General features: G+C 33.8%; 1 protein-coding gene across 3 annotated transcripts in view; it reads left to right on the top strand.

Annotated features, from left to right (window-relative positions):
- Positions 1 to 17,926, top strand: part of ELP4 (elongator acetyltransferase complex subunit 4) — a 255,782-nt gene that overhangs the window by 87,944 nt on the left and 149,912 nt on the right. For all 3 annotated transcript variants that reach the window (XM_004708262.2, XM_045291038.1, XM_045291037.1), the window contains exons 8-9: positions 14,204 to 14,312; positions 17,128 to 17,234. In XM_004708262.2, the coding sequence (XP_004708319.1) occupies positions 14,204 to 14,312; positions 17,128 to 17,234 (216 nt within the window). The remainder of the gene's footprint in view (positions 1 to 14,203; positions 14,313 to 17,127; positions 17,235 to 17,926) is intronic.

Raw genomic sequence — 17,926 nt, 5'->3', positions numbered from 1 at the left:
TTGCTCTTCTGTCAGTCCATGAAACTTTCTAAATTAAATTTTAGCACCACTGTTCAAATACATCATTTCTTCTCTAGTCTTCATTGTCCAGCTTTCACATGCACATGAGACCATTGGTAATACATTGGCTTAGATCAAGCGCACCTTATTCCTCAGAGTGACAGCAAGACTCTTTAACACTTGAGGTAGCTTATGTGGCCTCATCAGTCTTAACTTTCTCAATCTCAGCTTCTTCATCGGTAAATGTGCGACAAATAATACCCAATGTATAGAATCATTCAAAGTAGGAGTGCTAACATGGTGCTGGCACATGAAAGGCACTCCATAAAGTTAGCACGAGTCATTATCATTTCATCAAACAGACCTCCAAAACGTGAGATTTGAACAGAAATCAGGCTACAAAATATAAGGTGTCTAAGACTGCCAAAGAAACTTCGAGCTTACTGCATCTTTTTCTGGAAGAAGCTGACAGACTTTTCACATGGGACTTGTGAGTCCGACCAGCTTCTTGTTAGTTTCCCTCACATTGGTTCCAACCTATGGCACCTTTATCTATAACTATGCGTGGATGAAATAAAGTCAACTGTCCAACCAAACCTCGGTAACATTAAAATGTTGTAGCAAGACTTCCTAGCATCCTACATCAACTTCCTCTCCAGTAAGACCAGTGTTAGCCTTGGAGACTTTAAAATCATGGTTTAAGTAGATACAGCAAGACTAAGGGTAATTTCCTTTATCTAGTCAACAAACATTTCTTACTGCCACCATTGCATACACCAGTGGGGGGACAACAGTGACCAAGACAAATGAAGTACCTATCCTCACAGAGCTCTTTCAACCATGTAAAAGATAGTGTGGATAAAGCAGATAATTAGGATATGTAATTATTTGACCAGTTGAACTTCGGAATTGATAGTAAACTGGTTCCTGAGAAGAAGTGGAAATTCTAAAATTTTTGCATTCCATTAAACATCTAATAGAATCGTAATACCTTTACTTGAATATGTTATATAAATTATACTAGATTAAAAATATATAAAATATCTATATCCCTCAGATTGGTAAAGCGGCCAATCATTGTTTTTACTTTAGTTATTAGCATTCTGTCAGACATGTACAGTAATGATTAGTTACCCTTTATTGAACTTTTGGCATGCTTCCCATGTTTAATTTCATTGTAGGCAAGGAACACATAGTTAAGGAAATTGCAAAGAGGGGGAAAAGTTAAAATAGGGAAAATAATGACATAGATCCAAAACTGATTTTAACTTATTGTTATAATAAGGCTTTTATAAGTTGAATGGACAAGAATTATTTTAAAATTTACTTTTGAAATGTTTTGTGCTTGACTTCACAACTTTACACGTAAAAAAATTATGTCATTTGGATTAAATATTTTCAAGCTAGTACCTAAAAATATGATAAGCATATTTTACAATTTATAAAAGTCCATCGTAAATACATATAAACATCAAATTAGGTATCAAATATATTCTGTCTTAAAAATTATGTAGTCTTAAAAACCTGTCCTGTGACATAATGGTGTTACTCACATTTTCTTTCTAGAATTTCATTTTAGTATCTGCCAAAAAACATTGCATCAAAAACGTATGTGGAAATGGCTAAGTTAAATACAGACTTTGTTACAAGCTGAACTATGAAGTAAAGTGTCATTAGAAGGAGCAGAACTAAGGAGGTCTGCCCCATATTCTGCCTTGCTCAGTTCCCAGATCCCTGCTGTGTAGTTGTTCCACTCGCCAAGAAGCCTGTTCAAGAGCCCCCCAGAGCATGTGTACAGCCCTCCATGCTAATAGTTAATTGGTGAGGATGGCAAGATGAGAGGACAGCCGAACATGTGCTCTCTCAGACTCAAGCAGTAGACAGACCTTTAGTTATAATAACAGCAGCTGCTCACATTCTCACAACTCAACTGTGCAAAACGCTGTTGTCAAGTGAAGGTTGTTACGATTAAAAAAATTTTTAATTTGCCTCCAGGAAAAATTGCTAAGGCCCTACCTTTAAACTTTTTCTACATATAATTTTAAGTATAAGAGCACTCAAATTTTTTTAAATGAGATATGTAATAAATAGCAAAAATTGGCATATTACAGCTGCACTGAATATTCTGCTGTGTTTTCCCATTTACTGTTAAATAAAGAAAATGTTTTGCAGTCTTTGAAGCTTTTTAAAGAGTTTTTTGGTAAAGAAAATAACTTTGAGGCAGGTGCAATAAAGATACTTTTGGATTCTCATATCTAGTAAGATATAAAACTAATGTTTACTCTGTAAATGGAAACTGGTTTACTGCTAATGAAATTTGTCATCCACCTCTAAATTACAAAAACATTTTTTACCTTTTAAATTATATCTATTTCCAATTCCCAGTGACAGTTGTGTGCTTGAGAAAAATAACGACCCATAGCATTTTTGTTGTTGTTATGATTTGGGTGAAAGTTTACAGAGCCTATTGGTTTTCCATACAATAATTTATCCATATCTTGTATAACTTTTATTCCTTTTGGAAGTAATTGTTTCCTTATTGTAACTTCATTAGTGAGGATAGAGTAAAGTTCTCTAAACTTTCGTTTTTACTTTAAAGATATGTATTTTTTTAATGTTGAAAACACTTTTACCTGAACTATCATTGATTTTTTTTTGCCTGAAATATATATTGATGCACTTTGGAATTATAATTAAAATAGGGATGTTGTTTTCCTATTTCCTTTTACTACAGCTTTCCTTTAAAAAATATAATTTATTTTTTAGTATTCCTTATTTTTATCTAAGCAGTCATGACGTACATTTTTTTACATTCCACCCCAATGATATACATTTTTAAAGAAATTTAAAAATATACATAGCTACCTAATCAATTTCTCCTTAATAATAATAATGCAGAAATGAAAACTTCTTTGACATTCTTGATGATGAGATGGTATTTTTCTCATTACAGACTTGTCAGCATGTAATATATTTGCTTAGAGAACATTGATTGGTTAACTATATTTGAACTTATTTTTAAACTATATTTTATGCAGAACAGATTTCATATCTTAAAGTTCCCAAAGCATATTTTTATTTGCCACTACTGGCTTGTGATCAAATAATACCCTATTCTTTTTTTATTACATAACCAGTAATTTATAGCAATTGATATGTAGAATCCGCCCCCCCCCCCAGCTATCTCATTGAAGAAAACTATTACCAGCATTAGTTAACTTATACTAAGAGAAATTAATTTTCTGATAAAAAGCAGGAAGAATAAACCTTGTTATATCTTTTGAATATCCAATGGGATTTGATTTCATGTGTTATTTTAATTAATATGGTTTAAAGATTATCTTCTATAATATTAGAGTAGCAAAGCTTGGAACATACTGGTGTGAATGAAACATGTTATGTTTCCAGGTAGAGAAATTCAAACGCAAACCTTACATCCATAAACATTTCTATCCATGCTGTGTATTTTAGCAGCTAATAAATCCACCAATGGATTGCTTTAGAACCACTAGATGGGATTACAAAATTTGTATTCTAATGGCTTTATCAATTTCTTAGTGTAAAATCTTTCTTTCCTAAAACAAGAACTAAGAGTTATTACATGGTGAAGAAACAGTAAACTTTTCTGAGTTTGTAACTATAAAACTATGGAAATATTTTTATGTCATTATGGAAATGAGCAGTCTGTCATAGAACTGCATCGATTTTAAGTAGTCTTTTTACATATCTTTTATTAAGGATAGAAGTTACAGATTTAGTTTCCTAAACTTAAATATCAATTACTAAAATGTAAAGCCAGATATCCTAGGTGTTGATTTTTCATGAATTCCTTAATCAAGATATTCTTAACTAAGAATCTCTAATTTTTATGATCTTCTCAGTTGTTCTAAATAGATATAAGAAATTAACAAATTTAAAAGCAGTTTTTAAGTTTACACATATTTGTCAAATCTGCTTTACAAAATTGAGTGATACTGTTGTTAGGTGCCCTTGAGTTGTGCTGACTCATGTTGGCTCCATGTACAAGGCGAGGAGACGGACAGACGGCTCCCTCCCGCGCCAGCCTCACAGTACTTGCTCTGTGTGAGCCCCTTGTTGCAGCCATGGTGTCCATCCCTCTCTTTGAGGGGCAGCCCTTTTCTTTGCCGACCCTTGACTTTACCAAGTAGGGCAACTGGTCCTTCCTGGTATTATCTCTAAAGTAGATGAAACTACGTATGTTAAGGAGCATTCTGACCATACTTTTTCATGGTTAGATTTGTAGGTTCTTTTGGCAATCCATGGTGCATTCCGTATTCTTCTCCAACACAGCCACCCAGTGCATACCTTCTTCTTTGTTTTCCCTAGTCCAGAAAATACTATGGATTGGATTGAGGGGGCCTTGGGCCTCAAAGGGGCCTCTTTGTTTCTTTACACTCTAATGAGGTCTTGTGCAGCAGATTTACATAATATCATTTGATTTCTTGTCTGCCGCTTCCATGAGTGTAAATTGTAAAAGGAATCCTTGACAACTTACTTTTTCCATTGATCACGGCGTTGCTTTATTGGCGTGGTTGTGAGGATTTCTGTTTCCTTTAGCTGAGGTGGAATCCAGACTGAAGACTGTGTTCTTTGATCTTCATCAGTAAGTGCTTCAAGTTCTCTAACTTTCGCAAGCACGGTTGTGTGATCTGCGTATCACAGGTTGTTAATGATTCTTCCTCCAATCCTGATGATACATTTCTCAGATTTTGACTCAGCATACACATTTGAATAGGTATAGTGAAAGGATACAACTCTGGCACCCACCCTTTCTGATCTTAAAAAAAGAAGCATTCCTTCGTTGTGGTTGAAGAACTACCTCTTATTCAGTATATAGGTTCCACATGAGCATGATAGAATGTTTTGGAATTTCCATTCCTTGCACTGTCATCCATAATTTGTTACTGTCACACAGTCAAACTCCCTACATAAAAAAATCATTCTGATGATTTACACATTTTAATTTAAATGTCTATTTAAAATAACAAGTAATGAAACTTTGACTCTTCTACTCCAGACTTGGGATTCAGAAATTCTTAAAACCCAGATTTTTCTTTTCTTTTCTTTCAGACTGCACCTGCTGTTATCTAATTATTTTTTAAAACAAAATTTAGCTTTTTTGCTTTATGCATATATATTATTCATTTCCTTCTTGATCAAGGGATTGAAACTATAAACAAAAGCCAAATTCTCGGTAATTTTCTATATAGAGCATAAGTAGAATATAGGAAACTTTTTATCTTAATATAAAATATGTATCAAATAACAGAGACTAAATTGTAAATAAGGTTCTTATGTATCATTAAAGCAACACAAAAGGGTTAGAAACCTTTTGTTATTCTTAATCTAAGCGTACATGGTGAACCATATAAATAATCTTGACTTTAAATGGTTTTTAACGTTTTCTCAAATAATTTTGTGATGTTATACTTCATATTGTGATTAATACTATGGTTTCTTTAATAGTGGTGCTTAACTAAGGTCCTCTAGGGTCAAATTTTTCAAGTGTTCTAGTGATATGACTAGTGAAGAGTCTCATTGCAGTGTGGAGATTGAGTCGTCTGCTTAGGCATATGGAATCTTTGGCTGTTGGACGGCGCAGGGTTTATAAGGCCTGGTGTCCTGGCCTGGGCACAACTGTTCTGGGAGCAGAAAGCAGGAGGGGCCGGTGGGTTTGGTCCACTTGAACATGGTAGAAGTAAACTGGGAGATGATCTTTTCCGTTATTCGTTATTTTTATTCTACACGCTCTGTCCTTTTTCATGCTACCTTTTGTTTGTAGAGAAGAAGTACAGTTTTATTTCTGAATTTTCATTTATGTTACAGAGAAAAATACAAAGGGTTTTTTTCATCTCTACTGTGATGAGCCATCTGAAAGATAATTGTGAGGAAAATATAAATCTTCTTAATTGAATTATTTCTGTTTGTATACTTGAATGCATACCATCCCTTAAAGATTATTGTCTTCAAAAAAGTATGATACTATTTCTTGATTTAAGATGAAATATGCTTGTAACTTTTTATAATTTAAAACTAAATTACCAGATTAGCTCTTACACCCTAACTTTACATCTTAGCCCTTTGCTATTAATTACATTATTATTACTATCTAAAGAGTTCCTGCATCTTTAATAATGTTTTTGCACCCTGTGTAGTTAATCTTTAATGTTGGGGAGGACAGGAGGAGAGATTAAATTAGCCTTGTAACCTCTTTCTCTTCCAGGCTGATGATGGAAAATAGAAGCTCTTAGCCACAAAATGTAACACTTAGAATTAATATTTAATTAGACTAGCGAATAGTACACTGTGACTGAAAGCTTCCAAAGAGTTGTTAGTGCCACAATTGACCTCCAGTTTAATAATAACTCACTTCTAGAAGCAAGTGCCAGTTCAGCATAGTAGAGCCACTGTAAGAAAGTCCTGAGAGATTAAAATCAGCAAACCAAATGGCAGGCAAGGATTCCTGGGATGGAGCCTTCTGGAAAGCTGGGAGCTGGAATAGCTTTTAAGCCAGGATTCAGATGAGAACAGTGGGTGAAAAAGCTGATCCCTCCTGTTCTGGGAGCTTCTGGTTGTAGGCCAAAATCTTAGAACAGATTTTTACTAAATGTTTTTGCTGCAGCTATTAACTTACATTGAAAATCAAATATTGAATGATTTTTCTGTGAAATTTAGCAAAATTTGTATGCAAACATTTGTTCTTAATTCCTTACATATTAGTACCTAATATCTGTAAACTCAGATCATTAGATTATCAGATAGGTTTGGCGCTGTACATCGATGCTGTTTTGCTGTGACATGCTTTTTCCTTGTACCCTGTATAGTTGATTTATATGGTTCATTTCTATATTATTTCATTACGGAGAAGTATGCAGAGCCCTGAGAAAGAGCATGTGAAGCCTTTAATCTAAGAATTTTCTTTTTCTTCAAGAAGATATATTGATCAGCAAGTATAATTCACAGGAATCCTTCATTTAACAAAAATTATACTCTAAAAAGTAATGCTATACTTCCTTATGCATCTGAAACAATTAAATTACAAGATAAGTAATTGGACCCCCTGGTGAAGCATTGGATCCGTATAGGTCTGACAGATTTATCTAGTGCAAAATAGGGTACGGTGCATTTGAAAATGGGCAAACCACAAGACAGCAGACTGAAGGAACACCTTGCATAATTTATTGCTTATATCTTAAATAATTAAAGAAATAAAGTCATTAGTTAAAAATTCAAGCAGGTGAGAACCTTGCCAGCAGAGGGAGTAGTCCTGTCTTCCGTCAGGTCCCCATCATTTTCCCACCTGCCTCAGCTTTTTTCCCAGCCAGTCTCCCATCTGGACCTGGCTCTGCCAGCCTGTGCCTGATGACAGGCTATAATTTTATACTCAATATGGGATTATTCTAAGCTGATTTTAAACTTTAGTATCTTTAACCTGCCACTGCATCACAAACATCAGCTGGATACTCTATTTGATATTTGGATATTAGCAATTGTTTTTCCACGCAGGGTGTGAGCTTTTGGACATCTGTGAATCTCATTTTAAGAATTTCTAGTATATAGTAGTAATAAACAAATTTCAATGTGGGCAGTACCCATAATATGAAATTACATTACTTATTGTTCATAGAAAATACCCAAAATTAACCTTGAATACCATACCATCATTCTGCCCAACCTATTTATTTACAATATTTTACTCATGCTATTTGTAAGAGTTTTCAGAATATGTAAGATTGTTTAAAAGATTGCATAAAATAACACCTACTGGTAAAGAAATAAAACTGATGTAAATAGATGTTCTGCTCAGAGTGTGAAGTATGTGAATGCAAATAACATTTCCGAAAATAATAACATTTTCTAAATAAGAATAAGGGTTAATTATAAAGGAATCAACAGCATACCAAAAGTTAGAACCCCAAGTGTTCAATCAAATAGAAAACACAAAGACTCCATTGCTAATTCCTACTCATATTTGGCAAGTTATCAATTTCTTCTGCCCTTGAGGAAGTATATTTGCCATTTGTCTTCTTAGTGAATATCTTTTAAGAATTAGAAAAAGTAACCAAAATATGCATGTTTTATTATTTCTCTTCATGAATATTATTACCAAGAGTCCTGTATAGTTTTTTTATTTATGTGTAGTTTTTTTTAATTTATGAAAGTTCCTCTATATTCTAAAATAAGCTAATTGTGACTTTAAAATAGGTTCACTATAAATCTGCACAGATTTAATGTGATATTGTCACTATTTTATTATAAACATCAACTAGCATAATTATATTTCTAAAAATTATATTCTTTCTCAAACTTAGAATAGCTAAGAACAGAATTATGTTTCCAGTCCTGGAGCGACAGTGGTTAAAACACTCTGTTTTTACTGGGAGGTTACTGGCTTGAGCCCATCAGCCAGTCTGTTGTAGAAAAGAGGGGATGGTCTACTGTAAAACTTTACACACTGGAAAAAGCCAGCCAGTTCTCTGTCCGACAGGGTCAATTTTAGGCAAAACCAACTCAGTGACAATGAGTTTAGGTTTTCTTTTATTTGTTTATTTGTTGTTGTTTTCTTAAACAACAAAAAAAAACTTTAATCCACTGAATAGGTGAGTACTCTGGGGAAGATAGAGAAGGTTTGTGAAAATGTTAGTATAAATAATGTTATTACTTTACAACCTTGGTTTTTATAGAATAGAGAAATAACTCAGCAGGGAGAAACAAGTCTCTCATTAAATGTCCCTAGATAAATTATCTTTTGATCCAAATATAAATTTTAGACTACATAACAACAGAGATGACAGTGCTGTGTATAAGTTCCAGTATGAGGGGGCTTCAAAATTTTTGTGGGAAAATTTCATAATTTTTTAATACCATTTTCCATGAACTTTTTTTAATGTCCCTCATATGGTCATCTATCTATACATATAGTTTCCAGAAAATATTCTAAATTCAGCTATCAATATACCATACTAGTTTGGGGGGGGCGGGAATGTTTGGGGGTTTTTTGTTTGTTGATTTTAAATGGGGATATTTCATCAGTCTTGTCAATGAGTAGGGTCATGCATAAAGCAAGTTAAAATTTGCTTTTAACTTTTCAACATTAACATAATAGCACTTTCATGCCATTGTGCTTCCGATAGGATGCTGTGCTTGCTTAAAGAGTGTAAACTGAGTAACCCAAAACTTATTTGTGATGTTGTGGAAGTGCTTTATGTTAATTGGTTCATTCCTTTCAAGCCTCATGTTCGTTAAACTATTGGTTCATTACTTCTTGATTCTCTTGTTAAAATCTTTTCTAGAACTATATTTTGACTTGGTATAAAAGTTATTGTAATAATTAGGCGATTGATTTTGAGATAATTGAAGAAAGTTAGGTTCAGGTAGGAAGGAAAAATCCAGAGTCTGAAGTATTCTGCAATTTTAGTAACTCTAGATAGGTATATTAACTAGTTTTATTAGAAAGTGATAGGGAATTTATTGGACAATAGCTTAATTTTTTATCACTTAACTAAGTACATAGTTTAGAGCATTTGTGGTTGGCTTGAAAGGGAGCATCAAATTAATACTCAGTTAAAATCCACTTAAATGGATTTAGGGTATCATAATGAAAATAGTATTGCCATTCTGTACAAACAAGCAGAAAGCAGGTTATGAAAGCAGACAAGGAGCATGCAAAACAATCAGCCTTGCAGTTTAAAATTGAAGCAGGAAGATAGAAGACTACACAAGTTTATTTGCCTGTGCAGTTGCACCAACATTTGACATAATTTAAGTTTTAATAATGAATTGGAAAATAATCCTGTAATGGATAATTTTAAGATCCTTTTATGTCACTTAAAACATTGCGGTTTGAGACTCCCAGCAAACTCTTGAAACTCCTGGACACTGGCTCTCTTCTGTTCTGGCTTCTCTCCTAGTCATGTCTTGGCTACTGTCCAGAACTGACAACTTTCACCCAGGAGTGAAGGGAGATTCGTCTAGAATAAGAAGGATTTTCGAGCCATCTGAGATTCGCACATCCAGATGGGCAAAGAGGAGTGGCAGTATCATTGTACATACTTGAGTGATATCATTATGCCATGCGTGGCTCTGTAGCCATCAAATTATTCATAATGGTGAATCCTGAATGTCCTCACTCGAAGTGTTCCTTACTGGAAACTGTAATATAACAAATTCAAAATTAATATAAAAATTAAATTCTAATCTTATGTCTACGTATTTGAAGCACAAATACTTTCTCGTTCCATTTCCAACTACATATACTGAAGACCAAGGAGGCTTTGACTCTTATCTAGAAACATAAAAGCACTTAGCAACTGTTAGGATGAAAATGTGGAAGTTCCGCTGCTGTTCAGAAAAGCTTTTTGAACATTGGGGGTTATATTATGATAACTTATTATCCATAGTATATTCCTCTAAAGTGAATCATGGTCATTTTACTTCTAAGGGTTGTATTTTTAAGCTGTTCATTTTAGATTATTTTAAGTGAATTCACCTATTTTTATCTTGAAGACCATTGAGGATAATGATGATTTAAAACACCTTTGGACAAGAATGGTTTTAAGATTAAATCAACATACTCTTTATGAATCTTTATGGTACAAATGTAACTCTGCAGCACTTTTCATCTTTAAAAAAAAGGACATTTACATGCCAAAATCTTCTTATAAGTTTTTACAAGTAACTGGAAGGTTGAATAGGTTTATATTTAGGGTAAAAGTTATCTCAGACAGAAACTTAATTTCCACTGCTTTTTATGCTATAGACACTTTTTAGATGCCTGTACAACTTTCATCAAGGTAAAAGCTATCTCATACAGAAACTTAATTTCCACTGCTTTTTATTCTTTAGACAGTTTTCATATGCCTGTACAACTTTCATCATTAGCCTATTTTGCCCTATCACATTTTTTTTTAAACCTATTTACTAACATGTCTGAGTGAAAGCAGTATCAGTATAATAAAACTTATTTGTGGGCATTGTATAATTTTAAAAGTTTCCTCTCGTCCTAATACTTCATGTATGTTTTTAAAATAGAACTTAGTTTGTAGTTAATGACTATGATGTAAACCGCTGGAACTCAGAAATAAATATATTAATGAGGTTCTAGTAAATTTTGAGATCCAACCTTATATATTCACTAAGTCATTAGTTTCCTTCTTTAATGTGCATACTTAACTTTTCTTATTGTCTCTCACAAACCACTTTTAAAAGATACATAATTTGCTAAGTTTTATACACTAGTGAATGATTTATTAGTGAATCTTAAGATTGAGTTAAGGAAGAAAAACCCTTTTTTGAAACAAGTAAATGCTGACTATATAAATAAATATGTAGTATGCTGCTTACAAAGCCTGTCAATAAGTCTTACAATTCCTAATTTGGAGGCGGGGAAAAACTTAGTTTATATCATAGAAATCCTAAAAAAAAATTTTTAAGGAATTTTTAACAAAAATCAACTTACTATTTAGATTCAGATATTTAGACACAAAGGTTTAGTGTTCTACTTATAGAAAAAAGGAAATCTGACCTTCTTGATTAAGAAATATTGTCAGTGGCCTTTAAAATGCTTGTTCATCTGAAGTTCCATGAGAGGAGTACTCTTCCCAGTTGAGCTTATTGTAAAAATGAAATTGTATGAGTCTGCTGGTTGTTATCCAAGATTTTTCCTAATGGGGAACCACATGGTTATTCCTCATCTCCCGCTTGTTCTCACCCTCTACCACCAATCCAGCCCCACCCCACCCCCACCCTAACATTGTTCAGTGCTCAGCACAATGAATCATTTTCAAGTTGACTCATTGTGAACTGTCTCCCAGCTGTTGGAATGTCTGGCAGACATTTTTGTTTGGGTGAAGAATAACTGGCTGAAACCCAACCTGGATGAGTTTGATATAATGGTCTTTGGCTCAAGAACTATTGAGAGGAGCGTGTTTATGGCCTCGGAAGCCCCTGTTTTTCCTGGAGAAGGACTATCCCCTGTGGCACAGCATTGAAAGTAAGGAATCAATCTGGATTATTTTCTCACCACTGGATGAAACATTGCCTCTGAGAAAAGGGGCATACCCAAATTATGCTTGTTTTTCTATACTTGGTGCCCATATGATTGAAACTATTTTTTTAATTAAGGATAATTCTTTGTACTTGCTCTTTTTAAGAGCAATACTTGAATGGATGAAACATGCTTCATCTAATACACCTTCATGTTTGTAAAAGACTTTCATGTGCTACCCAAGGTTTAAGTTAACCATATCAAGTTCACCCTACTGAGGAAGGTAACATTTGACCAATCTTCCTTTATTTATTTATTCTTACACAATCTTTACAAGAAGATTAAGCAAATGTTAGTATGCTTGGATTGTCAGAAAGTGAATATCTTTTACTGCTTTTTGCTTTTCTCTTAATAGGGGATAGCATCAGACTAATTATTTCTTAACTGTTTTGTATTTCCCATTTTCAAAAAAAGCCATTTTGAACTGCTGGGCATTACTAAGTATAAAAAATAAAAGTTTTAGAAGTATATTTCTAAGTAATAATTTTTTTCATCTTATCAAGGTCTTCTGTGAGAAAACCTATATACGCGTGTATATGTATTTATGTGCGTATGTATGTATATATATACATTTAAATATTTTTTAAAACATACCCAACTGCCATTGAATCGATTCCAACTCATAACCACCTTGTAAGACAGAGTAGAACTGGCTGTAGCATTTCCACGGATGTTAATCTTTACAGAATTCAATTGCCAGATTTTTTTCTTGTGAAGCAGCTGATGGATTTGAACTAACTTTTAACTTAATTATGATGCCACAAGGGCTCCATATAGATGTATAAATAATATATATGTGGTTGGAAAAGTTTATGAAAAAATCCATTATTTTTTAATTATATTTTTCCACAAATGTTTTGTACACCCTCAGTTACAGATATGTGCATGTAGATGCTTATATATGAGTGTATGTATATCAATATGTAGTAAATAATAATTTCCTTACCTACCACTCTGTCAAAGGCTAAAGAGAATATTGACCTTCCTTTAAATGAAATAATTCTTTAAAATACTACAGGATAAGGGGAGCTGGTATCTTAAGAGTTCAGGGAGGAAGAGAATGTTTTGGAACTGATTGTAGTAGCAATTGTACAATATTGCTTCAAGTGATTGAACTGCTTGATGTGATTGAATGATAAGCAAAATGGTTTTGGGAAAAAATGCCCAACTAAATGGTTTTTGGGAAAAAAACAACTACAGGATCTTTATTGCTTGTATTTTTATAAACAAATTCTGGACAGTTTAGAACATTTGCCTCATAATAACTAGAGACCTGCTCTAGTCAGAAGCATACCAAGGATTTTTTTAGTATGGTAAAATGTGGTCACATTTTTAAAGGTGTATTATTTACCAATATTTTCATACATTTTCAGATTGTCTTGGGAAGGAAGAGTCAGCTCCTGATCTAGTGCTAGCTGCTGCCATCTTTTCTTTGTCTTTTTCTTGTCAAAACTAATAGCAGCATCCAGAAAAAGACCTCTGAAGACCTAGAGCTAGCCGTGCTGCAGTTTTTAGACCCTACAAAGCTTCGATCATGATGAAAGAACCTCCGCTGTTGTTAGACTCTTACCTGGTGTCAGCTGACAGGCAGCTATAGAACGCTTGCATTCTATTGCTTCTGGTTGTCCAATGAGTGAACTCGTGTGAAGAATAATAATTTCCAAATATACTCCTTAAGACAAGATAAAAGTCATTTACATTTTCTAACAAGATCAAGGCATGTCTCCTTTGCTCTTGTAATTTGAATGGTACCACCTACATGGGCTGGGATTGTCAATGAAGAGCATTTGCCCTGTTCTCAGCCTGTGATGAGCTTTAACTTTTAAGTTATTTCTTTTGTTGTGAGTCAGTAGTTTTTATTAGCCAAGGTTGAAATAAATATTATGTTAATTCTAGTAATGGCATCTCTGTATAGCAGTTTATTCTTTACCAAGCTTAGCTTTTTAGACAAGTAAACTACATACTATGTCATGCTTTAAAATCCCACCATAATGGGAAAAATTATTTTCCATTTATGCATATTATTGTTGGTTAGAGTTATGAAATTTTTTAAAGAGAAAGCATGGTGAGCACTGTATAGATATTTAATCTCAATTAAATCAATTAATGTGAACATTTTATTTTCCTGTTTTACAGAATAAAGCAGTTATTGCTCGTGTTGCAAACTTGTCAGATACAGTAGTTGGGCTGGAATCATTTATGGGTTCTGAGAAAGAAACCAACCCACTATATAAGGATTATCATGGTAAGCATCACTTTAAGATTAAGATGAACATTCTAAGATGCCTTGATGGCCCAGTTGGAACATCTGCCATCAAGTAGCATGATTTTTATTTTATGGCTATAGAATGTTTTGCATTCCTAGCCAATGTTAAGGAAGTATGCTAATCCTTTGAAAGGATTCAAGCCCTAGTAGCTTAATCAGATGTACATTTTATTAGTCCAGTGGTCTAAAGTTGTTCTCAATCAGTAATTTTTATTAACCATGTTTGAAATAAATATCATGTTAAATCTAGTAATAGCAGCTTTGGATAGCAGTTTATACTTTACAAAACTTAGCTGTGTAGACAAGCAAACTACAGACTGTGTCTAAAACCCGTACATATAGGGAAACCTTATTTTTCATTCTTTCACATTGTTAGAGTTATGAAAAAATTTTAAATATTGTCACCTTGGTCAATTAATCATACTTCCCACTAGGGTTTTTCAAGTTTTAATAATATTTTATTCATTTACTAATTGAGATTTTTAAAATAAAAGCTCTTTCATAGAAGTATTTAAATAGTAAGAAAATAGTATTGTGCATACCTTAAGTTTAAATAGAATATAATAAACAATAGATTCCTACCTTATCTAATGTGAAATTCTGAATGTACATAAAACATTGTTATTATTGTGACATTTTTATACTTCAATGGGAACCTGTAGTCTAAGGACTGAACAGAGTATTTGCAGTCTGCTACAAGACTATCTGATATCTAAGATTGTGGTAATTTTTGTTGCTGCTCTACATATTAGAAAACATAGAGATTACATGATACTTTTTTTGATAAATTCAGTCACTACTTTAAAGAGTCAGCATAATGACCTTTTTCAAAAGAATAAAACCAGGATGATCTAAAAATCAATTAATAAAAACACTAGAGAATATAAACTGTGAACAAAAGCTACTGTAAAAATAATTTGCCACAGAATTATGTATTTGTGTAAGTACACAGAGTATATGCTCAAGTGAAAACTATTTTATAATATTTAACACATCATTTTATTATAATAGAAAGAGATCTGTTAAGAATATGGTGTTTCTTTATTATGTCCATTTTCTCCTAAAACAATTCAAATTAAATGTTACTTTAATAAATTATATTCATTATCATTTGTAAGTATTACCAGCTTATTAATTTAGGGAAATTATAGGAAGGAACCCTGGTGGTGTAATGGTTACACGTTGGGCTGTGTACTGCAAGGTCAGCGGCTCAAAACCACCAGCCAGTCTGTGAGGGGAATTGGAGGCTTTCTACTCCCATGAAGAGTTACTGTGTCGGGAACTCACAGGGGCAGGTCTACCCTGCCCTACAGGGTCACCGTGAGTCCGAATCAACTCCACCATAGTGATAATCTTCCTTTTGCTTGGGGTTTATTTGTATATATTATGTTCTAAAAAAAAAAGATTAATTTGATTACTTTAAGGATTGAAATGCTCTGATGGGCCTTCGTGCTGAAATGTCTGAATTGATCAATTAATTTTCCACGGCTTCATGAATTGTTCTGCTGATTAGGTTAGTAAAGTAGGAGGGGACTGTGCAATCATTTATTATTCTCTAGGACTTCTTGGTTTAATAGCTAGCTCAACAAGCCTATGTCAGGGTAAAATGAGGACTAAGTATACATAGAAAAATATGGTATGTCTATTTCTAATGAATGTTTCACTAAATAGCTCTACATGAGTTATTTTTAATTGATAGCTAAAAACGGTCTTCTTCCATAGCATATTTGCCCTTTTGTAAGTTTAAAAATTAAGTCAGATCTTTAAATGGTCCTCTCAAAGGGGCCACTTCTGAAGTTCCATATCTGGAGGTTTGCCCTTGTAAGTCCAAACTACAAAGCCATTCATTGCTGAGCATTGAAACACACACCCACCCTTGAGCTAGAGAAGCTGTTCTGTAAATAAAATTCATCTAATTTATTCCAATCTGGAACTTGTCTTTTCCCTCATGTCTTAGGGATCTTTATCCTCAAAAATGTGATTTTAAAATATGGAGAGAGTCAGTCAGAGAAGCACTGAAGAACCCCCCCCACACACACACACCCCATGTCTTCCTCCTTAGTGAATGACCCCAGTTTAGTCAGTAACTACATTAGCCTGCACAAAAGTCATCCATCCAGTCCCCTTGTCAGAAAAAATGAGCGCGTTTCTACTGACAAGAGACCACGTCTCACGGTTACCTAGCACTGCTGCAGCACTGCTGAGGGCACTCGCGGCCAGCATGCCACAGCGATGCGTGCGCCTTGACCAGCATCAAGGGGTAAGGTTTGATCCTAACGCATACTCTGAAATGTAGTTCTCTCCTATGCTTTGTTCAAGTCATTAAGAAGGTAGAAAAGAAAACACTTTTCTTTAGTGCTCCCCTGGTTATCAGGAACCCATAAAGTCTTGTTTTGCTGGCTGCTTACTGGTGCATTTAATAAAATAAAGATCACTCCGCGGTGCCGTGGGCAGCGTGCAAGGTGATAGCCATATTTGCTTACTGTAAATACAAGAGAAAATCACACACAAACCGGCTGTAGTTTTGACAAGTATTAAGATCCCTCTTTACATCTGTACTTCCGTACCCAAGTGCAATTAGTTTTCCTCGCACAAGGATTTCTGTTTATCTTATTCTGCTTGATTACTTGAGTATAATCACACCATTTGCTTCATTGCTCCTGGTAGTAAGCTCCAGTTTTAAAAGGGAGGATGCTTGTGTGTAAATTTACAGAATTCTGCTATCAGACTCTTTAATTTATGCATCTGATGACCGCACCTTAATTTTTGTCTCTTTTAATTTCCGGGACACAAGGTTTGATTCATATACGGAAGATTCCTCGACTTAATAACCTGACTGGTGATATCTCAGATGTGAAAGACTTAGCTTTCAAATTAAAAAGGAAGCTGTTCACCATTGAGGTAAGAGAGCAATTTAATGTTTTAATTCACAGTCTTAAGGGAAATGGTATCCCTTCCTTTTTTCTACTTGAATGAAATTCTTGAAACCTGTTTCATGCTAATCATTTGTAAGTTCTTTTGGGATATCAGAATGGTGCTTCTGAAGGCTTGCTGTTTTTGTCTTTAATTTTAGTAATATGTAACTGGAGTATAGCAAAAACTGATCTTCACTTAAGTAGGTATTAAAAGTAAACCCCAAACTTACATAATAAATATGACATGCAGATTTCTAAGTCTTTCGAAGCATATTTAATTAAGTGTTAATGAGCTGTGCTTCCTGTGTGTGGAATGTGTATGCTTCCCACAATTGTGGGTGTCTAAAAACGGAGGATCCATATCTATATTCTAAAAGCATTTCTCCTTACTACTAGTGAAACCACCTTTAGCATTCTGTGTTGAATTAAAGTATAATTTGCTCTGTCTTTAAGCAAACTTCTACAAAATTTGATATCTTTTTTGTGTGACCTTTATGTAAGCAATAGTGACAGAAAGTAGTACAAAAGATTTATTTCAACTTAATCTTGCTAAAGACCAAATGAACATAGAACTATTAAGCAATTAGAGCTGATGTATTTATTAATGAAGTGAATGCTCAGAGAAAGATGGCTTGTGGGTGATGTGATAGTTATCAGTATAGTCTGTACAATTTTTTT

Source organism: Echinops telfairi, unplaced genomic scaffold (genome assembly GCF_000313985.2).
Source record: "Echinops telfairi isolate 266 unplaced genomic scaffold, ASM31398v2 ScPeMD7_60;HRSCAF=208, whole genome shotgun sequence".
Lineage (NCBI taxonomy): Eukaryota > Metazoa > Chordata > Mammalia > Afrosoricida > Tenrecidae > Echinops > Echinops telfairi.
Note: the sequence above shows the minus strand (reverse complement) of the source record. Positions and strands in the feature narration are given on the sequence as shown.